The following is a 17171-nucleotide window of genomic DNA, read 5'->3' on the forward strand; positions in this document are numbered from 1 at the left end:
GGGCCGGGCCGGGCCCGGCTGCACGGCGCTCCCGGCCCGACGGCGGGGCGGGCCTAGCACGGCCCCTCCCAACGAGGGGCCCCGCCGGAGCCGTGCAGCCGGCGAGTGGGCAGCGGAGGAGCCGGTCGTCGAGGTGCGGCTCGGGGAGAGCGGCCCCGGGTTGCGGGGCGGCAGGGGGCAGAGAACCGTCTGTAATCCGGGCTCGCGAGCTGACAGCCTAGTGGGAGTGGAAGGGAGTCCGTGCTGGGAGCGTGCTCCGGCTTGGGGATGAGCGTCCCCGACGGGGCGACGCTCCCCAGAAATGCTGTCAGCGGAGAAACAGTGTGGGAATGGGGCTTTGAGACCGCCCTACCTGCTGCTTGCCGTCCCCGGCCAGGCAAGGGATGCTGACCGCCCTGCGGGAAAGGGCCACGGCCCGGCAAAGGGCCACAACCATCGCGTGCAGCGCTCGGTGGCCGCGAAGCAGGAGGAGAGGCCGCAGGCTGCCTCTCACTAGCTGCAGACACGCGGCACGGGATGGTGGAGGGATGGTTTGAGGAGAGCAGAGCAATTTGTTACTGAAGCGGGAGCTCTGCTGCTCGCCTGTGCCGTGCAGCAGCGGGCTGGAGCTGGAGCGTTTGTCCTCCTGCTGCGGCTGCTGCTCCGGGAAAGCGATGAGGCTGGAAATGGAGGATCCCGTGCGCTTGGGTATCCTGAGATGGGTCCTCAGTTCTGCGCACAAGGTGTGTTGTGCACGCGCAGCTGGTGCGTAAAGCTTTGCCAGGTACCGGTGTCCCTCAAGAACACTTTGCCCTCACTGTTTGCAGTCGCTGAATGGAAGCATGTGGCGGGCTGCGTCCCACAAAACCCTGCCGGGTAGGTAAATATGCTCGCTCTCGTTTCACAGATGGATAAGCAGAAACAGAGAGATAGCAAGTGGCTTGCCCTAAAGGTTAAACACCAGGTCTGGAACATAACCCAGGGCTCTCCACCGAAGATTTCATGGCTGTGTTTCATTAAAGATGCCCAGGAAATTAAACCAGTCTTAGCTGGTAGGGCAGGTATTGAGGTATTGTTATTCTAAACCTCTTTTGCAATGTGGTCTTTGAATTCATGGAACTCATAGAATTTCACAGTCAAGCAAATCACGGCATGGCTTTGTGTTAGTTTCAATACAACAACTGCACTTGTCCTACTTAGCAAATGCTTTACTGTTGGTCAGTGAGCTCCAGCAGTAAGGGGCAGAAGGTGCTCTGCCACGTTCTGCCTGCCTGTGTGCAACAGCAGTGTTTCATTTCCACTGGATGCTTTTCTGTTGCATATTTTTCTAACTTTTACTGAATTTTTCTGCTCCTTTTTTTCTCTCTTTCATGGTCTTGCAGAACTGCTGTCCTCTCTGGAGCTAACACAGGCTGAGCATGCCCATGGAGCCGCTTGTGCTGTGCCTGGCTCAGGGTTGTCTCTGACCTCAGTGAGACCCAATTTACTGCCCGTTGTAGCATGGCTGTTGTTGAATGCCCAGCAAAAACTGACAAGATCCTATTTGATTATCTATTTGATTTCACATGGTTTTGGTTAAATGTTGTGTCCACGAGAACTGGAGGTGGGGGGGACTGAAACGAGTGGGTTTGATCCAGATCAAGCATCTGCACACAGACTGACTTTGCAAAAACACTTTAAAAGTTTCTGCCCGTGGATCCATCTCCTCTCCAGGCCTGCTTTATTGCCTCTCACAGGTGATTTTTTTGAAGTGCAAGAATTCAGGAAGAGGTAGAACACAAATTCTGTGTGCACCGGCCAGCATGTGCCTTTGCTGGGTCACATCAAGGTTACAGTTTGGTGCTTTTGTTGTCACAGCAGGAGCTGCAGTGCACGTGGCGCGCTGCCTGGTGTGCAGCTGGTTGGAATCGCAGAACGTTACTGAGATCTCTGTGCCAGCAGTTCCTATCTAAGCCCCCCACCATATACAGATGCTTTTAACGCTGATAACTGCAGAGGTTACATCTCCTTGGGTGGACACGAGGCTGGCTCTCACATGAGGCTTGTTGTAGGTGCGCTGCTGGCACCGGGCCGCCTCAGAACCCATGGAGGCAGTGCCCGGCTCCTCACATTGCACACACGGCCCACGATGAGTGGGCACTCCCTGTGGGGCAGCGCAGATGGGGATGGCTCATTTTTACCGAGGGAAAGCTGGAGTTGCTCTGCTCAGTTCCAGGAGTACCAAGGGTGGGATTTTGAAATGGAGGCCTTGCTCCCTTTGGCCTTTCTAAAACTCTAGGCTTCCTATAGCCTTTACCTAACCCCTGTCTACTTTTTAGATTAGAAACTAATTCTAAACTAAAATGTGGGACGAATCTTGTATTTTGTATGGCTACAATGAGCTGCTGTGCTAATCCTGACTGCTGTGAAGCACCACCTGTAGGGGAATTGCTGAGAAACTTCTTCAAATTGTGCACCCTTCAGCTCCATGGCTTAGGCCGAAATGCTGGGGGTGTTCTCAAGCTGTAGGGTGTGTTAAAAACGTGGGCCGCCCCTTATGAACACACATAGAAGAGGTACTGCAATGATTTCAGAGCTGATTTCGGCGTTAAACATCTGTGCACTGCCATCCAGCGGGCACTGGAGGCTTTGCTGCTTGTCACCCGCCTCTCCTGGTGGCCCAGCGTGGTTTTGGTGAACACATGGGGTCTCCCTGATGGTCAGGTGTTCCCCTACTCTGTCTCAGCAAGGCCCTGTCCTGGTCTGCAGGCAGCCCCAGGCACCTGGAGGGTTCAGCAACACATCTGAGGGTGTTGGGAGCCATCTCTAAGGCAGCTGTTGGAGGTCTCTTACAAATCCTCCTTTTTCAACTTTAGAATTTGAGTCCATGTGTCCTAATATCATAGAATCACCGAGGTTGGAAAAGACGTCCAAGATCATCCAAGTCCAACCGTCCACCTACCACCAATATTTCCTCACTAAACCACATCCCTTACTGCAACATCTAAATGTTTCTTGAACACTTCCAAGAACAGTGACTCCACCACTTCCCTGGTAATACACTAGAACGGGCTGCCCAGAGAAGTGGTGGAGTCACTGTCCTTGGAGGCATTTGAGTGCCACTTGGAGATGGGGGACGTGGGTTAGTGAGCACAGTGGGAATGGGTCGATGACTGGACTAGATGATCTTAGTGCTCTTTTCCAACCTTAATGATTCTATGGTTTTCAGCCCCTTGCAATGAGAAGTCACAGGCTGTTGGCAGCAGTGAATTTTTGAGTTCCCTTCAAGACTGTGTCCTGATTACTTAACTGGATGTTCTATTAAAAGTTTATTAAAAGTTGTTTATATTCCATATAAACTCAGACTAAAAACCAAGATGAAGTTACGTTATTCCCCACACCAACATACTGTACACACCTTCAAACATACAAGCAGAGGACAGCCACCTTCTGCTCATGAGGTGGTAAACACAGAGGCCTCGATTGCACTTTACCTGCCCAGCCCTTAGCTTTTGCATGTTGAGTACTTGCTTTCCTGCTCTGTGATTTCATTTTTAATAGCTATCACTTGTTCCTCTAGTCGTCTGAGTTGCTCTGCCTTGTCTTGCTTGGTTTGATTCAGGTCCTGAAGCTTCTTCTCCAAATCTGTAAGAGTAAAGTCACATGCGGCAATGCACATATTTGTTGTGTAAGCAAAATCCAGGGATTAACAGTGTTCCTTTTCCCAGCAGTTTTGTAGCCAATAAGCCCATTTCAAATGGGGAATGTTATATATGCAACTGGAGGGAAAAGCCTGGCTTCTGGACAGTGAGAAAAACACGATGGCTTTAAAACAGTTTGTTTCTCAGCATGTGCTTTTGTCTGTCAGCTACGACAGGGCAGGACATGGAGCTCTTAAAGCAGTTGGTTTAAATGGAAACATCCACAGGAGCAGTGTAGCTACCCATGTATGCGAAGCCTATAAAATTTGGATGTAATAGGCTTAGGTCTTCCTTCTTTACAGAAGTGTTTTCCTAATACCTGTGAAGCTAAACCAATGAGAAAATAATGGCAGTGAGTCAGTAACACTATTCACTGTCTGTTCCCAATGCATGGGCGTTTGGAGAGACTGCAATTCTCTCAATACTTCTTTTCAAAGTACCTGCTCAAAATATTTATTTGGCTCCTGTCCTGAGGGATTTGCTCCTGGGATGCAATTTCTGCTTCATTTCTGCTGACATTACATGGTAGTTTTGGATGTTGAACAGAATCCTATGCCCAAGGATTCCCAGTGGAGGTGCCCAGACCTTCACTACAAGCAGAATTAGTTCCTCCGTGTGCAATTATATGAGCTGTACTGGAATTTTGCCCTGCAGCCTCCCTGCGTGTGGATGTGCACTTTCTATTTGATGGAAAAACTCCTACCTGCAGCTCTTGATAACAGGTTGTCATCCAGGTAGTGTAAGAAAAGGCAGAGTGCAGAGGAAAGGTGAAAGGTCCAAATGCCCAAATCAAAGGTCCTGGCTGCATCTGCAGCTACATTTTTAAAGCCCATCTCTGAGAGCCTGAGACAGGCTGCACAGATTTTGCACGTGTCCTGTTTTTACAGTGCCTGAGTCAAATCACTGCAAGTGTCTCTATGGACACTTCTTGACCTCTGCTTATTGCAGCCAGCGTATATCAGAAAAAAAACACTAGCCAAACCAGTTCAACTACTGGAAAACTGTTAGCGAAGTTTCAAGCAGTGATTTTCCACTAGTTAAACTATTTTAAACCCTACTTCAGGTGAACCTGGTCTGCTAATATCAGTGGGAAAGGCTTCCAGTTTAATTTCCACTATTTCCTCTGCTTACTATGGAAAGGAGAACATCACCTGTTATTCTTTTAATTTTTTTTTCAGTCTCTTCAGCCAGTTTTTCTGCTTCTTCCTTCAGCTGCTTCACTTTCTCTAGAGTTACTTTTGGAGATCCTTTTGCTTTCAGCTTGTCTTGAAGAATGGTGTACTTCATTTTAATGTCAGCAAATTCCTGTAACAAAACCCCATTACTTGGTTTAGGAATATCTCATAATTACCTGGCACACCAAAGGGTATTTTAAAAAAAGCGTTAAAGAAAAAAATCACCTGTTTGAACCAAGCTTAAAATCTCTCTTAAACCTTAAAAAAATCCATCATAAGTGCACACTGAAGAGTGCTTTGCAAAACCAGGTATAAATTGATGAAACAAACTGCCAGTGGAGGAATCTAGAGTGTCAATGAGGATGAAGATGTAAAGAAAAAAAAACAGTTAAAGATTCTTAAAACTTACACTGTTTTTATTTATTTTGATAGGGCTTTTCTTTATGTTTCATTTTTGCCATGAGGCTTGATTCATATGTAATGCATTACCTTTAGCATCTTTTTTAAAAAACATTTTTTGGCTGGAATATTTACTGGATACTTCCATTTTGTGCTTATTTAGGGTGCCTAGGAGGCTGCGGTTTAGATTTCTACTGGGTTTCTTATAACCTGGATGCTCAGTTATGCTCTGCCTTTGGAGCTGTGAGTGTCTGATTCTCTTCACACAGCATTTTAGCAATTTCCAGCTGCCTCACTGCATTCTCAAAAAACTGGAACTATTGAAAAGCACCCGGCCAACCCCAACCTCCACATAACTCCCACCGGGTTTTTTTCTGATGGAGAACAGCACGAGACGAATGGCCAGACTGCTTCCATCACTCACATATTTTAATATCTGGTTTTGTGATTTGCTCTGTTGTGTTTGCTGGTGCCCATGGTGACTTTGAGTCTTATACACAGTGCAAGGAAAAATGTCATGGAGTAGCCAGATAGATGTGTATGTTTTCTTTCATTCAAGCAAACTGAATTGTTAGCTGCTAGAAACCTTAAAATAAAAAAGAAATGATATTTAACCTAGGGAATTGTACATGGCGTGGCATAAGGAAAACTTAGCAGAGTTTTGAGAAGAGCGAGGCAACGCAGTTACACATCTGAATCCATAATACTATTTAACATATAAGGAATCTTTTTTTCCTTTAATGTGAGACAGAAAGGCTTACGTTATCAATGTTCTGAACTTGCTTGTATGCTGCTTCTGCCCCCACTCTCACATTTGTAGCTTGATTCCTGTTCATCAGCATTTTCATCTGCAGTGTGGCAATTTCATCTTCCACATTGGACTGCTTTGTTGAAAAGTCACTGAGTTCATCGCTTGTCTTGTTCATTTGGTTCTCAGCCTGGAACAGAACAGTTGGAGGCTGTGGTTTCTCATGCCTTGTCCATCCTGCCTGCAGAGCTCGGTAATGAAGGAGATGAATGGCAACTGACAGACAAGATGAGACCCTTGTATGTTGTGGAATTGATATTGTATCTGAGACATATTCTGATTTTGTTTTACAGTTACATTAAGGAAAAATTGAAATAAACTCAATAGTTAAAAGCTTTACAACAAGATACCTGTGAGATTTGTGCTCTGATTCCTTGTATCTCTTCATTTAACTTTATGAGGGCATTTTTGGAGCGTCCTTGGGAGCTCACAACATTTTTTAGTTTGTCATTAATTTTGTCCACAGGGGGAAGAGCTTTAGCTGCTTTGCTAAAATGGAAAAATAGAAAGCATGCGTAGCATTGTGTTGTTGAGAGCAGAGCAAAGACATTTCAAATACACCCATGCTAACATGCAGAAATGTTCCCTCAAATCAACAACAACCTTAAAGTGTGGTTCATAAAAGCAAAACACTAGTAGGGGCCTTGCATGGGAGAGCACTAACTGCTGTGCTGAAGGCAAGGATGGATGCTGCGAGCTGCCTGGTGGAGTGCTGCTGGCAAGGAAAGCTCATTTACAAGGTGAACATATTTTCCTCCTCCTCAGTTTTCACTGGTTCTTGCTCACCCACGTTTAAATCTCCCAGGGGATCAGAGGTGATGATCCCTCAGGTCCCATATGGAAACACCTAGCTGCCTTGGTCTTTTGCATTCAGCCAGCAGGAACCGGTGGGAGCTACTAGCTCTTGCAGCACGTCAGATCCTGAAGCCCAGGCCATTGTGGCTGCTCACTGCTGGAAAGCAGCAGTCTGAAATCTAAGCTTTCCCCCCAGAGTTCCTAGGACACTCAGTGTCTGGGGTAGGGTCTGTCCTACTGCCCACAGTGCCATCTCAGCTGGAGTTAGCACATCATAAGGGAACAGCTTACTCACTCAGCAGCCTGTGCCTCCACCAACAGAGTCTGAGCCACTTCCATTTTCCTGTTTCTCTTGTTTGTGTTCAGTTTGTACCTCTCACAGTGGGCCATAACGCTTCTGATTTTGCCAAGCATGCTTGTTAGCTCTCGTGGAGTCAGGGGAAGGTTTATCTGCAGGACATAACTTGCCACCTGCTCAATGTCTTCTGGAGGCACACTCTCATCTGCAACAGAAATTGAGCTTGAGATGTTATGAAGCTCATGCTTCCTCCCAGCAAAATGCAAAGGATCGTTATGGTTGCCTAGACATCAAGTTACGTGGCAGAATAAAGCTGACAAGCGCAGCGAGGGGGTAAGAGAATTACCTCCAACATTTTGTGATTTAATATTACGCTTCCAGGTACTGCTGTTAGTGTTGTCAGAACTGGCTGAACTGAGGATTTGAACCCACTTTGAACTGGGTTATTAAAATTCTGATGCAGAACTGAACCCACAGAGGGCTTTAAGTAGGCGCACAGCACAGCCAGATGTGTCAGAGCCCATTTCTCCCTTGGCCCCCAGATCAAAGAGGCATTGGGTGAGACCAGGCTGTGAGTGAGGCTTTCCAAGCCAGCCAGTGGGGTAATCCATTCCCTGGAGTTGCCACAGCACTCAGAAAGTGGTTCCTTCACAGGTTAATGAGGAAGGCTAAGCTGCAGAGGGGGATTTGGGCCAAGCTGAGATAGGGTGGGAATTCAGAGTGAGAAAAACATATTTTAGCAACTCCCCGTCCAAGTACTCCCATTGCAGTACTAGCTGTACTAAGAGGGGCAGGTACACAGGGACAGAGGAGCTGATGCCTCGTGACGTCTCATCATCAAGGCTTTTTTCTACTCACTTCCCTTTGTAGACAAGATCTTGGGTGATAATGCAGTTGAAACCTATTACGTGTTTGTGCTAATGCTCCAAAGTAACTGATTGAGAATTAAATAAAAGTTACTGTGCAAACAACTGTGCATTTCTGAGAGCTGTTTTCTGTCGAAGTACATTACATTCATCTAAAACTACCATGTACGTCACTGTACAGTACAGTAGATTTGATGTAGCTGTATCCATTCCATCCACCATGATGCATAAACTTTGATTTACAAGCCAAAAATTAATGAAGAAATGTATCTGCAATTATTAGCAAATGCCATGTGTCTTCTAAGAAACACAAAAGAAGGCCAAGGATGAAGTTGTCAATTGCTACCAAACAAAGATATGGAAATACTGAGAACTTAAATCGAGTTTTTCCTTCAAATTCTATAAAATAACTTAAATATTCCTAAACAAAGAGAGTCCTCTGTCCTCAGCCCTCACTGCTGTTTGAATGCAGAGGCGTGAATGCCAAAGGATTGCCAGCATGCAGTCCTTAGAGAATGAGGAGATCAGCTACATGCAAGAGATTACAGAAAATACTAATACATTTCAAGTCCTTTTATGTGCATCTGATTAAAAAAAAAATACTAACAAGCAACAAAACATCTTTGCAATTGCAAGGGTGGAAAAGGTTTTAGGGCATATATTGTTTTATTTTTTTTGTGAGGGCTGAAGTTCTACCAGAATCCTTTGATTCCTCGAGTTACAGCTTTATGGAGAAGATGGAGCAGTTTGTCACTTTGTGTCCTAATTCCCACGCTCCCTACAGAGAGCCCCTATGGGCCAGGAAGAAGGGGGTGGAATAACAATTTGAGGACGCACTGAATATGTCTGGACATCATACATTGTATGAAATTATATTAGTAGCCCTTTACTCAGCTAGCCCAGGAACTGAGGGAATTACTTGCCTGCTTCAATTTAAGCAAATTAAGAAAAGATGACAATTAAAACGTGGCAGATCTATGAAAAAAATAATACAAAATATTGTTCTCTAGGAGAAAGAAACACTAGAGAGAAAGAAATTGAAAAAAGATGCACAGATCTGGAGGTGGACAAGAAAACTGATATGTATACAGCTCAATGACTTTCTAGCCATCTGTTGTTATAGTACATTTGAATATATACTAAAGAAAAATGAGTCAGAAAGAACTCCCCTTGTATATTTACCTGACAAGAAGTTTTTCACTTTTCTGATGAATTCCTTTGTGACTTCTTGGTCAATTTTAATCTGGTTCTTAACTCTCTCCAGTTCCCCATTGAAGCGTGAGCCTTTCAGCTTGGCATCTTCTGCCATTTTTCTGATACTTTCAACCTGGAGATACTATAAGAAACAGCAGTAGTGTTTTCTGTATTCATTGCTTGGCAAGCTGAGCTCTGACACACAGGTCACTTTGAAATGAGCCTCAGGTGGAGTCACTTGATGTGACTTTAGAACACCTGGAGTAGGAGACTGCTTTGGGGAGCTCCTGAAATTGTTACATCATGGCCTTTGTCTGGCCTCAGAAGAAGCCTAAATTCAAGTATTTTTTTTTTCTCTTTGCAACCACCAAACTGTTTCTAAAGGAAATGCACTGACTTATTTTCCATTGCAATGTTGTGATATGTCATTGATCAGATTCATTACAGAAAGGGCATATAATTTAATTTCTATGCTGGAATTACTGTTAAAATACACTTTAAAAAAAAAAAAACCACAAGAAAGCTAGAAATTAATACTTATCTTTAAAAGTTAAATTTTGCCATTAAATTAATGTCCATGATCATTTAACTGAGTGCTTTAATTTAATTATCAAACTCCAACAGTATTTTGCTCTATTGGGGGCTGCGCTTTGCTCTAAGGAAACACGCAGGTACAAATGGAAGAAATTCCCCATTTCCCCAGGCAGCAAGATAAACAGTGATGGTTTCTACTTCTGCAGCGTCTGCGGGAGGGCTAATACTGCTGTCCCTGCATGTTTGCAGGCCTCAGTGTTTCCCAACTGCTCATTTCTACACCGCTAGCTGTGCAGTAGTGTCGTGTGGATTCTAAAAGGAGGAAATGGATGCCCAGGCACCCTGCAGGGAGGGGACAAAGCCACTGCAGAATGACATTTCTACTGGAAAATGGCTTTTGCTTATCATTGTAACAGGCATTCTCTCTGATTGTTAATGAGAACAAAATGTCGTTTTGGGATTTGTCTGTTTTGCTTCCTTTCTACATGTTGTGTTGGTCACACTTTGCTTGAGTTATTTTCACTGCTCCTCTGCAGTAAATTGGAGCAGCTGAATACTTGATGCCTCTATAAACATTATAGGGGGTAGAAAATCTTTGGCTTGAAGTTATCAGCAAAAATTCCTTAATGATAAACATAAAAGTAACATAAAATTGTATACATTGAGCTTAATGGTATGCACAGCAATAATCTTAACAGGATAAATGTGGTCCATTCTTGGGCTACTGGCAAATATTACTATTTGAATCTTTCCCAGTGAAAATAGAGACAATATTAACCTAATGTCACCAAGTCCATTGACACAGGACACCATGACCCATGAGACCTTGGCAGCTGCGAGGAAGAGGAAGGCATTGTTAGAGACACTGTCCCTTGGTGGGACTGGACTCTAATACTGCTGGCACTGAATCATATGTCTATGGCATAGGGATGGGGTCCATCACTAGGTCACTCACTGCTCTTTGCCTGGGGTGCAAATGAGTTTTTTGTAGATTTGGGACTTACTACTTCATCTTTGCTCATTTTAGCTATCGCAAGTCAGATATCCAAATCTAAGCCAGCTGTTCATGCAATGGGGGGGGGGGGGAGGAAGAAAAAAAGAAAAAAAAAAGCACTTTCAAGTAATTAATATGGCTTCCTGAGACAAATAGCTGGGCTGGATAAGATGAAGCTGGAGCTGCCTGACTCTTTCCACTCATTGTAAGAGGAGCGCAGATGAATAGCTGTGATGTAGCCAACTCTATCCCTGTGAAGGTAGTGGCAGAACCCCTACCCTTATCTTCCCCTCTGACTTTGGAAATAAGTTTGGGAAGTGAGCTGGGCTTCTCTAATTTCCAAGTCAGTGCTATAACAACTTTTCTTCCCTAATATAAAAGTGTCCAGGGAGAGTAGAGGAAGAGCCTGCTTTGCAAAGGCAGCAGTGCCATGGGAAGCACCAGCTCCCTGACTTACAGCTGAGACACTGCTCATGAACAATGTTTCCCAGGAATAGACTGTCCAGTGTCCCATCCTCCATGCACTGAACAAATGTAATTTTGATATACATACCTGATTCTCAGGTTCCTGTAGCTGAGTAGTCAAGTTAGTTAGCAAGACAGCAGTCTCCTCAGCTTTCCTGAATGCACTGGAGGAGAGAGAAAGAGCTCCACTGCAGTTTGTTTCTCCCCCACAGGCTGCTGCAGTGCAGGAATGGTTTCCTGGCACCCCACAGATCTGCAATAAGGAAAACATTTTGTCAGATCTTCTCTGGGTATCTGAGATACACCTCTGGTGGAAGGATGCTGGACACTGCATGGGATTTTCCCAAAGAGACATAGTCTGGTATCTCCATAATGTCGCTGCCAATTAGATGATCCCTTTCCCTGACTTGAAGGATGTGGCTCCATACCTCTCCTTCCAGGAGCCATCTGTTGGGCTCTATGTGTTATACAGAGACCCTTGTTTTACTCTGTGGCAAAAGGGTTGAAACTGTTCCCATGCCATTTCCAGCCCAAGGAGCATCCAAGCCTATCCAGTTGGTTCTGAAGGACCCAGATCACTTCTCCAAAACACAACTGCATGCCTAAGCCTCTATTCATTTTGACACAGATGCTGAGGCTAAAGGCTGAGGTGGATGTTCTCTTCCAGAACTGGCAGTGCTATCACATTGCTGTTCAGCACAAAGTTCTTGTCCCTTCCTGTCCCACAGGTGCTACAAAGGACATGCAAACACTCCTCATCTACTCAAGGGTTGCTCTGCTTAGGTTAAGCCACTGATAGAGAAGGTTGGGGTTAATCTTTCTGAATTTACACTGAAGACCCTTGCAGACTAGAAGGTGCTTGAACAGTTCCTGGTGCTGGGCCTGCCCTGGGAACAATGGCTGCCAGAAGGGTGGTAGTGACCACAGCTGGGAATTACAGCTGTATCTGATGTGACGGCAGGTCTGTGCCAGGGAAGTGTCTTTCTCCAAATTTAAAATGCATGGAATCACTCTTTTAAAATAAAAAAAAGACTAGCAGCATCGAAAGGAAGTTTTTATTTAGCTCTCATTACAACCCCCCAGCACCTACTTTTTCAGCCAAGTGTTGGATGTCAGGGATCTTGATCAGTTTGAGCTGCTCCAGCACTTTGCTCCCTTCCCAGGCCTGCTTGTGCATCACAGCAAGCACGCTCTGCCGGGTGTGCTCCGAGTGCCTTACCACTGGGGTTGTCTCACGGACTTTCTCTTCTGCCAGGAATGATACTTCAGAGTGTTTCCTAATGTTGCTGATAGCCTCTGTAGCAATAGAAATAGCATTGAGTACCAGCTGATTGCATTTGATTGCATTCATGCATTTACTTGAATTCTGGACCAATCGTGAGTGACAGGTCTGTTACTGGTGGTTGATGTGGGACGGGAGGGAGGGACAGAAACTGCCATTTCCTCATTCAGGATTCTTAATCCTTTATTCATCCAACTACCAAACAGGCATAGTTATCAATACCTACAACACTTGCTAAAATAGATGAAAACGCAGTGGATCCTGTGTTATTCTTCAGAATTGAAGTTTAGGCAGGAGAGCTGTTCCCGACACTTGTAAAACTGAAGTGATCAGCTCTGTGCCTATGACTCACGGAAGCACTTGTCCTCCCCATTTTCAGCATAGTACCCAAAAGTTAAAATCTTCCAGGGCAACGTTTAGATTACAGATGGAAATGTATGACTTTTCTTTGGCTCTGGAGGAATACTTTTTCAGAGTTGATGTACTGAAAAAAAAAAGCATTTCCATGATAAGCCTGAAGACCAGGCAACAAATGCTTTCTTGTTTGTGTACTGTAAGCTTTTCCTCAAGTAGAGACTCAAAACTGTGGAGAATATTACTTTTTTTTTTTTTTTTTTTCCCCAGTTAAATAGCCTAAAGAAAGGAGTCAGGCCTTTTGCAAAACACACAATTTAAAGTTGCTGCTGTCAAGGCTTCCAGATCTCCAGGGAACCCAACGTTTTCCCCAAGTCATCAGGCAGAAGTATGCGCAATGAGCCAGAACTGATGTTTTCTCAGTGAAAAAGCATTAAAGGTCATTGATTAACATCCCACTGGGCTGGTAACAACTCAGTTACTGATTGAAGTCAATGAGAAGACTCCTGTCAAGTCCTGCCTGCTTTTTACCAGGCCCTAAAGCTCTTGGTCTTGCTTTGGCTGAAGCAGAATGATGTTTAGTTGGGTGGAACCACAGCTGTTTGTTTTATCTTGTAACTCTTGGAAACACTGTACAGTTTGAAGTTAGATTCTAACACAAAGTACCAGGCAAGGGGCTGTTGTAAGTCCCTATCTAAGTAAGAGGCTGTTTTTTTGTTGTTGTTGTTTGTTTGTTTTCAATAATTCCATTGCAGAAATATTTTACAGTGGTTCAACTCTTCATTAAGTGGCCCACACACATTTTTCACGCTTGGTTTGTGACAGAGCTGTAGGGCTTCCAAGTTCCTTTATGTTAAACACAGTTTCTTAGCACAGACTTGATTTAGCACTCAGGAATCTAGGCTCACCACATTACAATGCCACAGTGGCTGCAAAGCCAGGGGACAAGGCTGCAAAGAGGTAATTTAATGAGATTTCATAAACTGCAAGCATTCTTTTAAGGGCACGTCTTTTTTTTTTTCAGGGACTTCAATTCATGATTAACTATTGACATTTCCAACTCAGGCAGCTGAGTATATGCGTGTGAGGCAGTTCAAGAAGAGTCCTGAACTCTCATTTCACTTGAACTTCTACAAAGAGAGGTAGGTAGGAGCCCATTTCCCCACGTGTGCCTGGGGCACAAGTGTCAAATGTCCTCCAAATAGAATACCTGTCATATCCTTCATCCTGCTTTGCCCCACTTACTTGGGCCAACAAAAAAGCAGGAGAAAAAGCAGACAGGGCCATAGCTAGGATGTGCTGCTGGTCCTGAAATGACAAAGGGATGAGGGAGCCAGGCTTTCTCCCAGGCACCAGGGAAACTGGCTTTCTTGAGGGAAATGTTATTTCTGTGCTGCTAGATGCTTGGTAGCAGGACCAATGAATATTTGTGGCCCTGACCAACAATTCAGCTTAAATTCTAGGTCTTCGCCTCCCCACACCCCCGTGTGCTTTTTATAGGGCTGTTTATCTGCCCCCAGAGGCCAAAAGATGGAACAGCCTTGGAAAGTGACCAGAGAGCACTGCAGATGCTTCAGCTGCACATCTACTGACATCACTGGGATTTATTGTTTCTTTGCCTTCCTGCCTTCTCAGAGTCAGCACAAGACCTGGTTGAGTTAGGACGTGGTGCCTGCTATGGCTGTGCTGACTGTGTGCAGGACCTCAGCCAAAGACAGGTCCCCCAGGCACTGCCAAGTATAACAGTGCAAAGAAACCCTAAATCCTAATTAATCCCTCTTTTCCCTGTTCCTTTCCACTGGCTGGCTTTATATACCATTGATCTTTCCTTCATTTTTTTCAGTCTTGTTTAGTCCAATCTTTTTCTTGCTTGTACAAAACATGAAAGAATTTGAAGTGGGGTTGCACTGCCATTAAATTCTATCTTCTGTGCTCACTGTAACTTCTAGGGGTTCGTGCCTTAGCAGCCACCTCTCTCATCACATGGTGGAGTGTATTCTGCTGACAGTCTCCTGCTGTTGTAGATCTAGTTAGTATCCGATCAAGATCCCTGAATCATACATTCCCGTCTTTCTCCAGAATTCATGAAGCCTGTGACATTGTTATTACTGCCATTAGCAGCTGATGGAGACTATTCTTAGCTCAAGCACAGACAGTGTAATTATTTAAAAAATGCCAAGGAACTCAGTTATGTTTTCACATTTTGTGATGATGGAGAGCCAGTTCCTTACCTCATAAAGTCATGTATTTTCCCATGAGAACACTGAGAAGTTGTTCCATGACTGTCTTCTTTAATTAAACAAACCATTGCTGTACAACATTTTTTTAAGTATTGCTAAGAGCAATAGGAGTCAGAAACAGGGAAAATATCCTTTGCTCTTCTACTGTATGATCAGTGAGTCTGTAAAGTAAAACTGGGTAGCCTTTAAATCCTGATGGAAAAATCAGTGCTCTTGAGATTTTTGACTGACATGATCATGGCATGTGAAATTTAGGATGCTATAAATCAAAGTGTTTTAAAACAAAAGAGAGTTTGAGAAGTTACTATAATAAAGCTTTTAGTATTTGGATTTTTGAAGTACCACATGGAACTAAAATCTAAGCATCTTTGAAACGTTGTATGGCTCAATGGTGAGAAAAACATTCTGAAATTTCATGGCATATGTTCACCTGTTTCAGTACTGGCTGCCTTACCTTTGAGGCTCAAGTAATGAAACGTGCGATGCAGATCTAATTTCTGTTGTAGAAGATCATAGACACGATCGGCTTCTTCACCAATGTCTTCAATGTTCTCAGTGAGGTCAGGAAACTCATGTGGCATACCACGAATTGGACCCATTTGTGCAATTTTTTGTCTACAAGGGAAATGACAGTTATGCAGAAGTCAGACTGAACTGTTCTTAAACCAGAACTAGGGTACACAATATTTTAGAGGATAAGAGATAAGTTTCTAAATGAGCAGAAACATTTACTTGTAATGGCTTATTTAGGAAACTCTTAGGAACAGGAAAATTCCAACATTTACTTATATGCCTTGGGGGGCAGTGTGTGAAATAATCAAAGAATAGAATCATAGAATCCTTAGAGTCGGAAGGGGCCTTTAAAGGTCATTTAGTCCAATTTCCCTGCAATAAACAGGGACATATATATATATATAGGTTATTTTGTTCATGGATCTACTGGAAGCAGTAGATTAGCACTCCAGCATCTCTTTTTCTGGTCAGAAACAGGATTTGAAGAGTAGGGCATGGCTGGTGAAACCTGGGGGAAGATTTCTTTGTCAGCCAAGGGATTTTAGCGGGGCAGCGGAGCCCTTACTGAACGTAGCCATGAAAATCCTTGATGCTTGAGAGCGCCTCCAGTGAAAAAACAGGATGTTTCAAAATTCTTTCAATTTCAGAAATGGCATCTTCAAAGGCTTTGAATCGCATGTCACAGCTGGGCGTCCGTCCTCCTTTATCTTCTAGGCTTGCAGCAAACCTCATTAACCCTTGAACAGTCTGGGCGAGGGCAGTAATTTCAGTGTCCCACTCATCAAAACAAAGGTGACACTGATGGCAAGAGGGAAAGTCTTTCTCGAAGCCACGGCCACACTGGTCACAGAACCGCCCAGTGACACCAGCACGGCAATTACACGCACCGGTGGCTTTGTCACACCGGGGCCAGCTGGTTCCCTCTGGGTTACAGTTGCATGCTGCAAGAAAGGGACAGCGAGTTATATGCAATTGTTCCTTCTCTGCGGGAGTAAGGCATACAGAAGGCACAATCATGTCTTTTAACACAATAAATAGAAACTGATTCTCTGTGCTGCTGTTTGAGCCTGCTGGGCTGGATCTGCAAAAGGACAACATTACCTTGCTGGGCAGGACAGTGATATATAGGGTTTATTTTTCTTGATGGATTTCTACTAGAGCTTTCTGCTTGGAACAAGTTGGAGCATTCCCCCACTGTGCACAACTCTGCTCTTCTAGCATTGCTTCCCTGTGCTTTTACACTGAAGGGAAAAACAGATGCTAAGCTAACTTCAGCCACCCAAAGGCCACGGTATATTGTGCGTCAGTCATCTGGGCTCCTTCACTGGCAATGCAAAGCAGGTGCACCTAAAAATCAACCTAAATCGGTACTCACAGAATCATAGAATATTCTGAGTTGGAAGGGACACACAAGGATCATCAAGTCCAACACAGCCCCACCTGAAATTCAAACCCTATGTCTGAGAGGATTGTCCAAACACTCCTTGAACTCTGGCAGCTTGGGGCTGTGACCACTGCCTGCAGGAGCCTGTTTCACTCTCTCAACGAAGAACACTCTCCTAATATCCAATCTGAACAGCAAAAGCTGGACAAAA

At 44.4% G+C, this 17171-nt stretch overlaps 1 protein-coding gene across 1 annotated transcript in view; it reads right to left on the bottom strand.

Annotated features, from left to right (window-relative positions):
• The window catches only part of LAMB4 (laminin subunit beta 4), a 56731-nt gene continuing 39637 nt past the window's right edge, over positions 78 to 17171 (bottom strand). The window contains 11 exon segments of the mRNA XM_021384608.1: positions 78 to 217; positions 353 to 3603; positions 4811 to 4964; positions 5995 to 6171; positions 6392 to 6530; positions 7132 to 7339; positions 9183 to 9327; positions 11276 to 11440; positions 12278 to 12483; positions 15518 to 15678; positions 16142 to 16517. Of these exon segments, the coding sequence (XP_021240283.1) occupies positions 3464 to 3603; positions 4811 to 4964; positions 5995 to 6171; positions 6392 to 6530; positions 7132 to 7339; positions 9183 to 9327; positions 11276 to 11440; positions 12278 to 12483; positions 15518 to 15678; positions 16142 to 16517 (1871 nt within the window). The 3' untranslated portion in view covers positions 78 to 217; positions 353 to 3463.

Source organism: Numida meleagris, chromosome 1 (genome assembly GCF_002078875.1).
Source record: "Numida meleagris isolate 19003 breed g44 Domestic line chromosome 1, NumMel1.0, whole genome shotgun sequence".
NCBI lineage: Eukaryota > Metazoa > Chordata > Aves > Galliformes > Numididae > Numida > Numida meleagris.